At 39.2% G+C, this 12,273-nt stretch overlaps 1 protein-coding gene across 1 annotated transcript in view; it reads left to right on the top strand.

Moving 5' to 3' along the window:
• Positions 1 to 1,060: 1,060 nt before the first annotated feature.
• zanl (zonadhesin, like) overlaps positions 1,061 to 12,273 on the top strand; it is a 38,386-nt gene continuing 27,173 nt past the window's right edge. The window contains exons 1-24 of the mRNA XM_039656294.2: positions 1,061 to 1,169; positions 1,805 to 1,830; positions 2,303 to 2,449; positions 2,696 to 2,958; positions 4,445 to 4,529; positions 4,627 to 4,776; positions 4,895 to 5,059; positions 5,256 to 5,356; positions 5,454 to 5,532; positions 5,642 to 6,487; positions 6,577 to 6,770; positions 6,863 to 7,007; positions 7,102 to 7,346; positions 7,457 to 7,605; positions 7,699 to 7,827; positions 7,939 to 8,074; positions 8,168 to 8,309; positions 8,440 to 8,636; positions 8,741 to 8,879; positions 10,435 to 10,551; positions 10,775 to 10,899; positions 11,170 to 11,315; positions 11,540 to 11,683; positions 12,066 to 12,173. Coding sequence (XP_039512228.2) covers positions 1,096 to 1,169; positions 1,805 to 1,830; positions 2,303 to 2,449; positions 2,696 to 2,958; positions 4,445 to 4,529; positions 4,627 to 4,776; positions 4,895 to 5,059; positions 5,256 to 5,356; positions 5,454 to 5,532; positions 5,642 to 6,487; positions 6,577 to 6,770; positions 6,863 to 7,007; positions 7,102 to 7,346; positions 7,457 to 7,605; positions 7,699 to 7,827; positions 7,939 to 8,074; positions 8,168 to 8,309; positions 8,440 to 8,636; positions 8,741 to 8,879; positions 10,435 to 10,551; positions 10,775 to 10,899; positions 11,170 to 11,315; positions 11,540 to 11,683; positions 12,066 to 12,173 — 4,052 coding nt within the window. The 5' untranslated portion in view covers positions 1,061 to 1,095. The remainder of the gene's footprint in view (positions 1,170 to 1,804; positions 1,831 to 2,302; positions 2,450 to 2,695; positions 2,959 to 4,444; positions 4,530 to 4,626; positions 4,777 to 4,894; positions 5,060 to 5,255; positions 5,357 to 5,453; positions 5,533 to 5,641; positions 6,488 to 6,576; positions 6,771 to 6,862; positions 7,008 to 7,101; positions 7,347 to 7,456; positions 7,606 to 7,698; positions 7,828 to 7,938; positions 8,075 to 8,167; positions 8,310 to 8,439; positions 8,637 to 8,740; positions 8,880 to 10,434; positions 10,552 to 10,774; positions 10,900 to 11,169; positions 11,316 to 11,539; positions 11,684 to 12,065; positions 12,174 to 12,273) is intronic.

Genomic DNA, 12,273 nt, shown 5'->3' with positions numbered 1-12,273 from the left:
GAAGAAACTGAGATGCATATAGGTTTGATCAAAGTGCATCATATTAAAGTATAAAATCCAATACGAGCTGTAATTTTTTAAAATCAGTTATAGCCTATATTTTTTGTTGTTTCTTTGTCTTTGTCTTTCTCGTCAATATTAAGTTGGTTGTGTTACTCCTGTTATTTCGTTTGTGTTGTTAAATAATGTGACTGCTGCGATTAGATCCAGCCAGAGCCATGTATTCAGATGGCTCTGAATCCAGCCTCACAGCTCTCATAGCTACAACCGACCGACTGTGACAAAGCTTTCTACACATGTAGCCTATGCTAATTCTATAAAAATATAATTTAAACTTTTTATATATTTTCAATATCTTGAATTTGGAGAAAACAAAGGTTTAATTCATATACCAGAGCTTAATGATGTCAGTAATGAACTCCTGGACTCTCTGAGTTAAATGTTCTATGTATTGTAGAACCTTAAAGGGTGTCGGGCATTTCATGTATAGAACCTTTACAGGGGTATGAATTTGGTTTTAATTAAAAGACTGAATTCATTTTTAATTTTAATAATTTTATGAATTAAACAGCTTGTTGAAACGTTGAAATAACCCCTAAAACATGAAAACATAATGCAATCATTTAAGACATTTCTCCTTATGCTTTATGCCAAAATGGATTCTTTAAAATTGAGTCAAGAACCCTTGGGCTCTATACAACCCCATTAAACCTAAGAGTGTGGTGCTATTCGGAGTCAGACTAGTCAAAAAAATAATAATAATAATTGTAAAAACATTGTGACAAACCACATGGGGGATTCCTGCTTTGATAGTTCAATTCAAAGGTCTATGTAAGCTGAAGTTCCCTGCATCCTCCATAACACATAAGAAAACAGCTAGGGGGAACACACCCTGGTCATATCACAAACAGTTACTGATTCACTAAACTGGTTTTGCAATGATCTATGGAAAAGAATATTCATTAAAGTGATAAAAACTGATACACACCTTCCCATGCCCTGCCCCACCGACCCTACATCAACCGACCATTTATAAACTCGCAGTTCTTTCTCGCTTATGCCTTTGTGAACCTAACAACATCCATTAATCCAGACATGGGACATCTGGAGTTAATACTGGTAGTAATATGGATAACAGGTTGCTTTACCATAGACAACAACGAGAATAGGTGAGATTCTCATTATTATTATTTAGTAATTTGGTATAATTTTAGCAGTAATGTGAATTTAAACCTACTTTTGGTTTTAAATATAGATTCAGTGAAAGATTATTATTGTATGTACTGGCGCAAATAATACAAATTCATACATATTCTAAATATTAATGTCTATACAATGAACATGATTTATCCAATATTTGTTAATCATTTGCAGTATGCATTTTAATTGAGCAACACGTTTCTAACAATTAAATTAGGAAAACAGGCAAAGACCCCCAAAATTGTATGGGGAAATGCTTGATAACATATGAGCTTTGCTATTTCTTAGTTTTGTACACAACATTAATGGATTATTGTCACTTTCTTTCAGTCTTTGTTTAAATGTAATTAAGCATTTACCATCCCATTTGAAAAGCAACTTTGATTTTAGACATTAATCATAATGATGGGAACAGATGATAAATGTTATGGTGATGACTACTATTATGTAGACTAACTGAAAACACTACTTTTCTGCCTGTTTATAAGAAATTCTTAAATGATTATCCAATCTAACATTCAACATAAATATTAAGATATAGCCAGCTCTTTTGTCTTTTTATGGCATTAGTTAACTCATACTCAATTATTTCATGTTTTTATAGATATGACGTGACAGAGAGAGATGCTGGTAAGTAAATCATGTAAAATGTTTTAATTAAAAAAAGACTATGATTAACCAGAAAATTAGCACTATTGCAAAATATCTTGACTTTAATTTGTTTTGTCACATAAAAAAAAAAAGAAAACGCACAAAATGTTCACACTTGCAATCAAGCAAGGACACATATGATTACAAAATGACTTGAGAAGTGGTTGTAAATGGGTGGAGTACGGTATAGGCCTCCATAAAGCACATCTACAGTAAGGTCCATGTCCATTACCAACACATTATGAACATAAATAACATTTATTGCATTGTAGTACAACAGGAAACAACAACAACAAAAAAAAGATTAGCATGATTCATTCCTCAGTTTAGGACTGTTTATGACGTAACACCATATCCATAAGTAATTTTAAATGAACTAGAATTCCATGTGTCAATTTTAAATAACTTCTACCACTGAAAACTGAAATGTCATGTTGTTCTATCTTTTAAGTAGTTTTGGCCTCCTGTGACTTCAACAAAAATGATGATCCTTTCTGCAACTTCCAACAAGACAACGAAGATAACGGTGATTGGACACGCCATACTGGACCCACCCCAACTCCAGGGACAGGACCTGATGGAGACTATCCAGATGGCAGTGAGTATGAGCAGCAAACCAACAAACAATGATCCAATGATCATAAAGAATGTTTTTCAGCAGTACTTTTTGAAAAATACTAAAATTACAGCAACCACAAATGCTTACAAAATTACAGTGCACTAATCATTTTACACTAATTAATTAAAAATGTTTTGTCTGGTAACCTATGAAATGGTAAAGCGCTTTTTTTGTTACTGTTCCTTGCTCTCATTCATTGTTCAATTCATCCCCTTTCCCCCATAGCTGGCTATTACATATATCATGAGGCTGACAACAGCATAAATGGACAGAAAGTACGCCTTCTCAGCCCAGTTATTACTAATGGACATGCTGAGATCTGTGTACAGTTCTACTACTACATGTATGGCAATGATGGCAGTAACACTCTAACTGTGCTGTCCAAACATTCTGGCTCTGAGGAACAACTGTGGCAAAAAACAGGGATTCAGAGCCCGTCATGGCTTGGAGCTTCTGTCACAGTTCCCATACCAGCCGGGCAGACTCAGGTACGTGGGTCAGCTTAAAAACAGCAAAAGATTGCTATTAGTGCTAATTCAAGTGTTCATGTAAGGCTCTAGAATTATTCAAAGGCTCTAACATGCATTTTTAACGCATTCTCACCCCAAGGCGTGGACTTTGACCATGCTTCAATATTTGACGCTTTAGGCGCCCTTTAGCGTAAGTTCGCGATCCTACGGCGTCATTTTACTGAGGCTAAAGGAAAAGCGTCAGTTAGATAATGCGGGTAGGTTTAGGTCTGGGGTAGGGGTAGGGTTACACGTGATCCTAGGGCGTCATCTAACTGACGCTAAAGGACGCAGCGTCAGATATTGAAGCATGGTCAAAATGCTTCCCAAGGCGTCAGTTTGGTGATGCCTTGGGGGTGAGAATGGGCTGTTTTTAAACGAAATACACAAGGGTGCCGTCCTGCCATACCTGACCAAACTGCCAAAAGGTTTGTGACCTTTGTGGAAGATTTTAGCTGTTACATTTCAGTGTGGTCACTGTGCTTGTGGCTATAAGGCCTATGCACCTATGCATTACTGATTGTCTAATCTACAGTGGTATGAATACGTTTTGGCACCCATGCTAAAGTTGCCTAAAAAGAGGAATAAAAAAATCATCTTTTGGATATTGATCTTAATGCCTTAATTAGAAAAATTAGGAAAACTCCAACCTTTAAGGACACAAATTTTCTTTGTGAATGAATAATGTATCATAAATAAATAAATGTTTTTCCTTAAAATACAGGGTGCATAAGTCTGGGCACCCCAATGTTAAATTCCCATAGAGTCTTTCCATAGAGGCAGATTTTTATTTTTAAAAGCCAGTTATTTCATGGATCCAGGATAATATCGATCCTGATAAAGTTCCCTTGGCCTTTGGAATTAAAATATCCCCACATCATCACACACCTTCCACCACACCTAGAGATTGGCATGGGGTACTTTCCATAAGATCATCTTTCAATGCAAATCAAACCAGCTATTAGGCTAACTGAAGTAAAACCATGCCAATCTCTAGGTGTGGTGGAAGGTGTGTGATGATGTGGGTCTATTTTAATTCCAAAGGCCAAGGGAACTTTATCAGGATGCATATTATCCTGGATCCATGAAATAACTGGCTTTTAAAAATAAAAATCTGCCTGACTCTATGGGAATTTAACATAGGGGTGCCCAGACTTACGCACCCTGTATTTTAAGGAAAAACATTTATTTATTTATGATACATTATTCATTCACAAAGAAAATTTGTGTCCTTAAAGGTTGGAGTTTTGCTCATTTTTCTAATTAAGGCATTAAGATCAATATCCAAAAGATGATTTTTTATTCCTCTTTTTAGGCAACTTTAGCATGGGTGCCAAAACTTATTCATACCACTGTATATTGTCTTTATCTTCATCATCAGTTAAAAAAAAAATAGATACTGCTAAAGCGTTTACTGACAGAAAATTCCCTTTCAGCCAGCTTTAATGTAATGGTTCTCTTCTAGATTGTTTTTCAAGCAATGCGTGGGCTGTCTTCATCATGTGACACTGCCCTGGATAACATTGTCATCAACGAGGGAGCATGTGCTGGTACTTTATTCTACCCTTATTGCAGATCACAAAGATACACATTTCGTAGTACTATAATAATTATAATAATAAATGTATATATATATATTTTATACAGGTTGTATAGCTGGGTGTGATTTTGATGATAGAGAATATTGTGGCTGGATTAATGAGGTATCAACTGATGATATTTTTGGTTGGGAGACTTGGAATGGACAGACAGATACACCAGGCACTGGCCCTGAAGATGATTACTCCAAACCAGGACGTGAGTCCAACGTTCCACCCTGTGACTTTGATCAAGACAACAATGGTTTTTAGGATTTCCCTATTTCCCCAAATTCTCTATTTTCTCAAATAATTTCTCTATTTTCTTTCCAATGCAGTGGGGTCATACTTGTTATTGGACTCAGGCTCTAGAATTGAATCAGAATCCGCTCAACTCTGGAGTCCCTCCACCGCAGCCTCTGGTTGCCTGCAGCTGGACTTTCATTACTACATGTATGGCAGTGCTGCCAACATGGAACTTAATGTCCATGCAGTCACCGTTGGTAAGTCATTCTATAGAGTGAAGATTAAGAGTTTATTTAAACATCTTTAAGTTTAAAGGACAATTATATTACAATATCATGAGGATCATATGTACATATCAAAGCAATGAATCAACTTTTAAATTTTAAACTGAATGATAAATGGTTTCTGAAAATGATTTTAGCTCAGATTTATTTATTATTATTTTGTTTTCAGGTGGCGCACTTGGAGCCCCTATTTTCAGCCTCACAGGGAATCAAGGTCAAGGCTGGAAGCCTGCAAGTGTTCGTTACATTGGCACAGCTGATACAGTGCAGGTCAGTTTTATTCCCTCAGTTAGTTTCTTTATATTTTTTTTAAGAATATATATTGGCAAATGAGCACGTGTTTACAGTGTAATTCATTTTTTTTCAGTTTGTAATTGTTGGTGTTTATGGTGAAACAGAAAAGACAGATATTGCTATTGATAGTGTCTGCATTACAAGTTGTACAGGTAGGTGGCAGACTGTGTAATTTTTAAGGTAACATATAGCGATTGTCAAAAATATCCAAAAATATGGAGAAACCACCAGTCTATTGATTGTTTTCTTGGTTTATTTTAGCTACTCCAACTCCTAAACCAACAACACCGGGTCCATCAACTCCTACACCATCTACACCCCAACCCACTACACCTAAACCAACAACACCATCTACACCCCAACCCTCTACACCTAAACCAACAACACCATCTACACCCCAACCCTCTACACCTAAACCAACAACACCATCTACACCCCAACCCTCTACACCTAAACCAACAACACCATCTACACCCCAACCCTCTACACCTAAACCAACAACACCATCTACACCCCAACCCACTACACCTAAACCAACAACACCATCTACACCCCAACCCTCTACACCTAAGCCAACAACACCATCTACACCCCAACCCACTACACCTAAACCAACAACACCATCTACACCCCAACCCACTACACCTAAACCAACAACACCATCTACACCCGAACCCTCTACACCTAAACCAACAACACCATCTACACCCCAACCCTCTACACCTAAACCAACAACACCATCTACACCCCAAGCCTCTACACCTAAACCAACAACACCATCTACACCCCAACCCTCTACACCTAAACCAACAACACCATCTACACCCGAACCCTCTACACCTAAACCAACAACACCATCTACACCCCAACCCTCTACACCTAAACCAACAACACCATCTACACCCCAACCCTCTACACCTAAACCAACAACACCATCTACACCCCAACCCTCTACCCCTAAACCAACAACACCATCTACACCCCAACCCACTACACCTAAACCAACATCACCATCTACACCCCAACCCTCTACACCTAAACCAACAACACCATCTACACCCCAACCCACTACACCTAAGCCAACTACTCCAAAACCAACACCACCGGGTAAGTTAAACTTGTTCTTTTTTCCTTTTAAGTCTTTCAGGAAATGACAAGATTTGTACAGCTAAACAACTCTTAATGTGTTCCAACAGTGAACTGCCCTCCAGACTCTGAATACATTGATTGCGGCCCAGCCTGTATTCCTTCCTGCGCAGAACCCTCCACCAACTGCTCTGGTTCTTGTATCAGCGGCTGCTTCTGTAAACCAGGATTTGTTTTCCGTGGCCGGCGCTGTGTTCCTATTGAGCAGTGTGGGTGCCTGGATGAAGAAAACAATTACTATGAGGTACAAGATTTGTCATTGATGTGGGGCTGTATTTTTATCCATTTCTGGGACCTAAGCCTTTGCTCAAAACTTTGTTCTGTATTTACACTCAGCCTGGTGAGATCATTTTTGGAAATGGCTGTTCCAAGTTTTGTCGTTGTGCTGGCAACTACACTTTCGACTGTGTGGACAACAGCTGTGACCCTGTGACAGAAGAATGTCGGGAGGTTGGTGGAGTACATGGCTGCTACCCTAAAGGTAATGTACAAAACAACATCAACAATATTCCAACAATATTGAACTATTTTTTTGAAAATTAAATCTTTGACATCCAAATATTTTTCATTCACAGGAACTTCCACATGTATTTCTTCTGGTGACCCCCATTACACCACCTTTGATAAGCAGCGATACGACTTTATGGGAAACTGTTCTTATCTGATGTCTGAACCTTGTAACAGCACAGATGTGCCTTACTTTGCTGTATACACGGACAATGAGAATCGCTACAACAATCCTCATATCAGCTATGTAAAAGCTGTTCATGTCCATGCGCTGGGAGTGATTGTGTCCATTCTGAAAGGAGGAACTGTGCAGGTAAGAGAAAAGAACATTAATTTCAACATTACTGCTAATGTACATATACTGTAGACATCTTATTTAGAGGCACATTCAAATGGACAGATCTGTTTTCTGACTTTTCTCAGGTCAATGGTACCAAAGTGAACATTCCTCTGAGTCCTGTCACTGGTGTTGACATTTTTATGTCTGGCAAGCACTACACAGTGGTCTTGAACTTTGGAGTTACCGTACGTTACGATGGAAACCACTTTATGGACATTAAAGTTATCAAGGAGTGAGTATGGTTCTAATAAAAGTCTTTTTTTTAATAACTATTACAACTTGATCCACTTTTAAATGTTTCTACATGCTTGTGATCATGTTACAGCTATGAGGACAAACTTTGTGGACTGTGTGGGGACTACAACGGAGACCCTAAGGATGACTTCCAGACCCCGACTGGTGAACTGGTCCAAAACCCCAATGACTTTGGCCACAGCTGGAACACAGACCCTGAGTAAGGCGATATGCAATGCACACACTGTTAGTCCTAAAAGACTCATCTACAGTAAGTATGCTATCTATTAATTCATATCATAGATGACTTAACTTTGATTGTGCCTTTCAGGTGTAACAAGTCAGAGGTCGAACCAACCCCATGTACAGATGCTGAGCAGGAGTTGTATGAAGGGCCTGCTTACTGTGGTCTCATATTGGACAGCAATGGTCCATTTGCTGCTTGCCATCCAAAAGTCAACCCAAATGTGAGTGAAGTCAAGTCAGATTATTTGAAATGCTTTAGTTTCTAATTTTAACCAGATAAAAGATGCTTACAGTTCTTAACCCTGTGTGTATAGGGTTTCTTCCAAGACTGTTTGTTTGACGTGTGTGAGCTGGATGGAGCTCAATCTGCATTGTGTGAAGCAATAGAGTCGTATGTCAACGAATGTCAGGACCGTGGCGTCACAATTGGACCCTGGAGAAACAGCACCTTCTGTCGTATGTCTGAAATATACATATTCCTCAACCATAAACTCTAACAAAAACTGCTGACATCAATGGCTTGTACTATTTCTCATACTGTCAGTGAAGTCTATGACTAGCACTAAAACACATTCTTCTTCTCCAGCTCTGAAATGCCCACCCAACAGTCATTTTGAGTCATGCACCCCAATTTGCCAACCTTCCTGTAACCCAATTCCACCAAATATGTGCACTGGGCCTTGTTCTGAAGGATGTGTTTGTGACCCTGGATACATCCTCAGTGCTGGCCAGTGTGTGAAAGAAGACACATGCGGCTGCCAGCATGAGGGAAATTATTATCAGGTGAGGAAACTGTATGTTGTATCATTTAGGACAGTGATGGTTTGTTAGTCAATCAAGTAATATTTTTCATCAACCTAACATATTTCTTCTCTGCATGGATTTAGCCAGGTGACGAGTTCTACACCAAGGACTGTGATCTACTGTGCAAGTGTAACCCCCCGTTCGTTTCCTGTAGTGCTGCTGACTGTCCACCAAAGGAACAATGTGGAGTACAGGATGGTGTAATTGGGTGTTACCCAGAAGGTGAGAACCATAGTTAGGTAAACTCAGTAAGGGCATTTCCATTCACTTTTCATCCATCCATCAACTTTCAGTCAGCCTAAAGCAATAATTGACTTTTTTTAGTGTCTGCCCTAAAAATCATACAAGTCCAGTTTTACAATGTTAAAAGTGTTAAAAGCTATGTTAAAGCTGTAGTATACGATGTTGAAAATCGGTCGAGAGAGCCTGAAACGGGAGGGAAGTTTTGAAAAACTCATCCCGCCTCTCCACACACACCCCCCTCCCCTCTGCTACCTGATCCCTCCCACAGGGAAACGAATTGAACAACGTCACTCAATCAATTGAACAACGTCACTCAATCAAGTTGTCATCATCGGAATGACACGTTTGAGATCACGCCAACGCAAGATTAGCAACACATGAAATGTTCTACACTACCCACCACCATAAGTATGATATCAATAGTATTGCTAAGGTTCTGAGTAATTGTTATAGCAGCATACAGCGCATCTTTTTGAAATTCCGATCGGCTCGAACAGAAACCCGCTAGGCATACTGCAATATATTCAAGCATTTCAAGAAATATATTTACTTTGAACCGTGATACAGGTGATGCTAAACAGCTAACATTCCAATGCCGACCGGCAGCATTAGCAAGTTTTCAGACTGATAAAAAGCTATTTATGTAACACGTCACACCATATAAGAGTACAAATAAATGTTTACCTGCTCAACAAAAAGTCAGCCGTGTCAGCGTCGGTCTTCAGTCCCAGATCTCGCTGAAGTTTCCTCCATCGGTCAATGGTGAACCCTATATTTATCCTACTCAACTTTCGGCGTTCTTCACATTTTCTTTTCGTCTCTGCATTTTCCTCAAACGACTTTCTCTTCCGTCCTAACTTTCTTGTAGGGGCAAGCAGGGGACGCTTGCTGATGTATTTTTCGTTGTTATCCATTGCTGTCTGATGTGCTACTTAGTTACCATGTGCGGTCACCTGCTAACGTGCGCGATTCTCATGACGCAGAAGGGGGGCGCGGTCGGGCGTGGTTGGGTGCGGTCGGGGTGGAGACGCGAGCTCCAGGCGGAGTTTCAAGTGTAGCTGGTGATTGGATGAGAGCAGTTGACCAATGTAGCTTTGCGCTCGCAAAGCTTCCATTGGTCAACTTTTATGTGGCTTTACAGCCAATAGAGTGAATGGATTTTTTTCGTTCTTTTTTCTATTTATATTGTTAGGATTATACTATATAACCATAAACAGCATCTAAACGAGGATATTAATAATGAACAATCTTTGAAATCGTATACCCTAGCTTTAAAAGCTAACAAATTTAGATATTAGCTCGGCTTTGTCCAGCATGTATATGCATTAATAAGACAACAACTGGTCTATGCTTATATAATACCATACCATTGTAGTAGGATATTGTATTACATTTAAACAGATTATTACATCACAACTTTTTATTACATACGAAAAGTATATCCGACATTATACTATTGCACTTTACACAAACTTTAGCACTTAAAGGATGGTTGATGTATTTAAAAATACTTAATCTTTTTACAATCCCCCAGGATCTCAAGACTGTATTATCTCTGGTGACCCTCATTATAACACCTTTGATGGCAAATACTACAGCTTCATGGGCACTTGCACCTACACTCTGGCCCGCACCTGTCAAAACAACACTGGTAAGCAATGGCCAAAACCATGTTAAAACCATCCACAATCAGCAGTGACATTAGAATGCTTTGGTCATCTGTAGGTGTTATGGAGAAACAAAAAATACTGACATTCTTAATATTGATTCAATGTACATTAAATCTTCCCAAAATTAACTTAAAAACTGAAGTTTAAATAAGATTCTAAGTGTACAGCTTTAAAATAACTATTTTACTCTCTCCTGGTCTGAAGGCCCCTGGTTCTCCATAGAGGGTAAAAATGAAGAGAGAGGAATTTCTGGTGTTTCTTACCTGAGGAAACTGTACGTGACTGTTGATGGTGTCACTGTGACAATGATGAAAAACCAGAGAACTCTGGTCAGTATCCACAGCAGCTGCCATCATTAAACCACCACTGAAATCCTTCTGTAATCTTGAAATGAAGAATTGAGACAAATAAAATATGATTTAGTCTCTCTTAGATTATGGAATCAAGTAAAATAAAGACAGTAGTTTTGAGACACTCCTCTTAGCCAAAATATTTTCTTTCAGTTGTTCCTAATCTGTTCATAATCACATTTCTTCTAGTCAAAGATAACATTAGTCTTCAATCCATCTCTATTGTTTATCTCTTTTTCACACATCCAGGTAAATGGACTAAGGGTGTCCCTCCCCCACTCGCCATCTCCGCTCATTTCTCTGTCTCTTGCTGGCCAATATGTAATCCTCACAACTTCGTTTGGCCTGGAGGTGAAGTGGGACGGCAACCATTACGCCAAGATCTCTGTTCCCAGGTACTAAAACTCTGAAAACAGCCTCATTGAAATAGATACACAGTGCATAACTCTGACCTGAAATATTTGTCAGGAAACACTAAGATCCATCATGATTATTAAGGTTTATAGAACTTGAGTAAATCCTGCAAAAGAAACATCAAAAAGTGTCTCTAGACTAGAGAAACGGACATCTTTACATTAATCTCTCTTTCTTTTTTCATCTCTGTCTCTCATTTGATCAGTTCCTACTATGACCAGATGTGTGGCCTGTGTGGGGACTACGATGGAAACCCTAATAATGACTTCACTAAGCCTGATGGCTCCCAATCTGACAGCTCACATCAGTTTGGTGACAGCTGGCAAACTGATGAGGATGAGGATGCAACGTCAGTACCTCTTTCTTTTCTTCATTTTATCAACTGCACATGCAGGTGTAATAGATTTAGGCCAGTAAAAGCGGTGTCTGTAAACCTCACTCCCCTAACCTCAAGAGGCATGTTAGCAACTGATGCTAGGCTGCTGCCATTAGCGTCCTTGTTAGCGCACCCACCTCCCACACCGGTTTGAATCCCGCACTAGTGACTGATGATAGAGTCTGCGATCTTAAGTGTCCTTGTTTGCACGCCCGCCTCTCAGACCAGAGACCCCGGTTCAAATTCCACTTGAAGTGGGTTGAATAGGACCGGTCACACAGGCAACACAATGTTTTGTGGTCGATTGAGGTTGAATTAGGTCGATTTAATATGTTCTGTGATGTTGTGTTTTCAGGTGCAAGCCTGACCCTGGACCTCAACCACCCTGTGATCCTGTGCTGGAGGGTGTGGTGTCAAACCCAGAGAACTGTGGGAAAATAACTGACACAAATGGACCTTTTAGGTTAGGATTTACCAAACTATGACATTTCCATATACTGTTAATAAACAATGATGAAAAACTTTTAAGTGCTTAAACACTGTACAATTTCTCTTACATTTGC

The sequence above is a fragment of the Pimephales promelas genome, chromosome 1, assembly GCF_988280905.1.
Source record: "Pimephales promelas chromosome 1, fPimPro1.hap1.1, whole genome shotgun sequence".
Classification (NCBI taxonomy): Eukaryota; Metazoa; Chordata; class Actinopteri; order Cypriniformes; family Leuciscidae; genus Pimephales; species Pimephales promelas.
The sequence above is the reverse complement of the archived record's forward strand: the minus strand, read 5'-3'. Positions and strand labels throughout refer to the sequence as shown.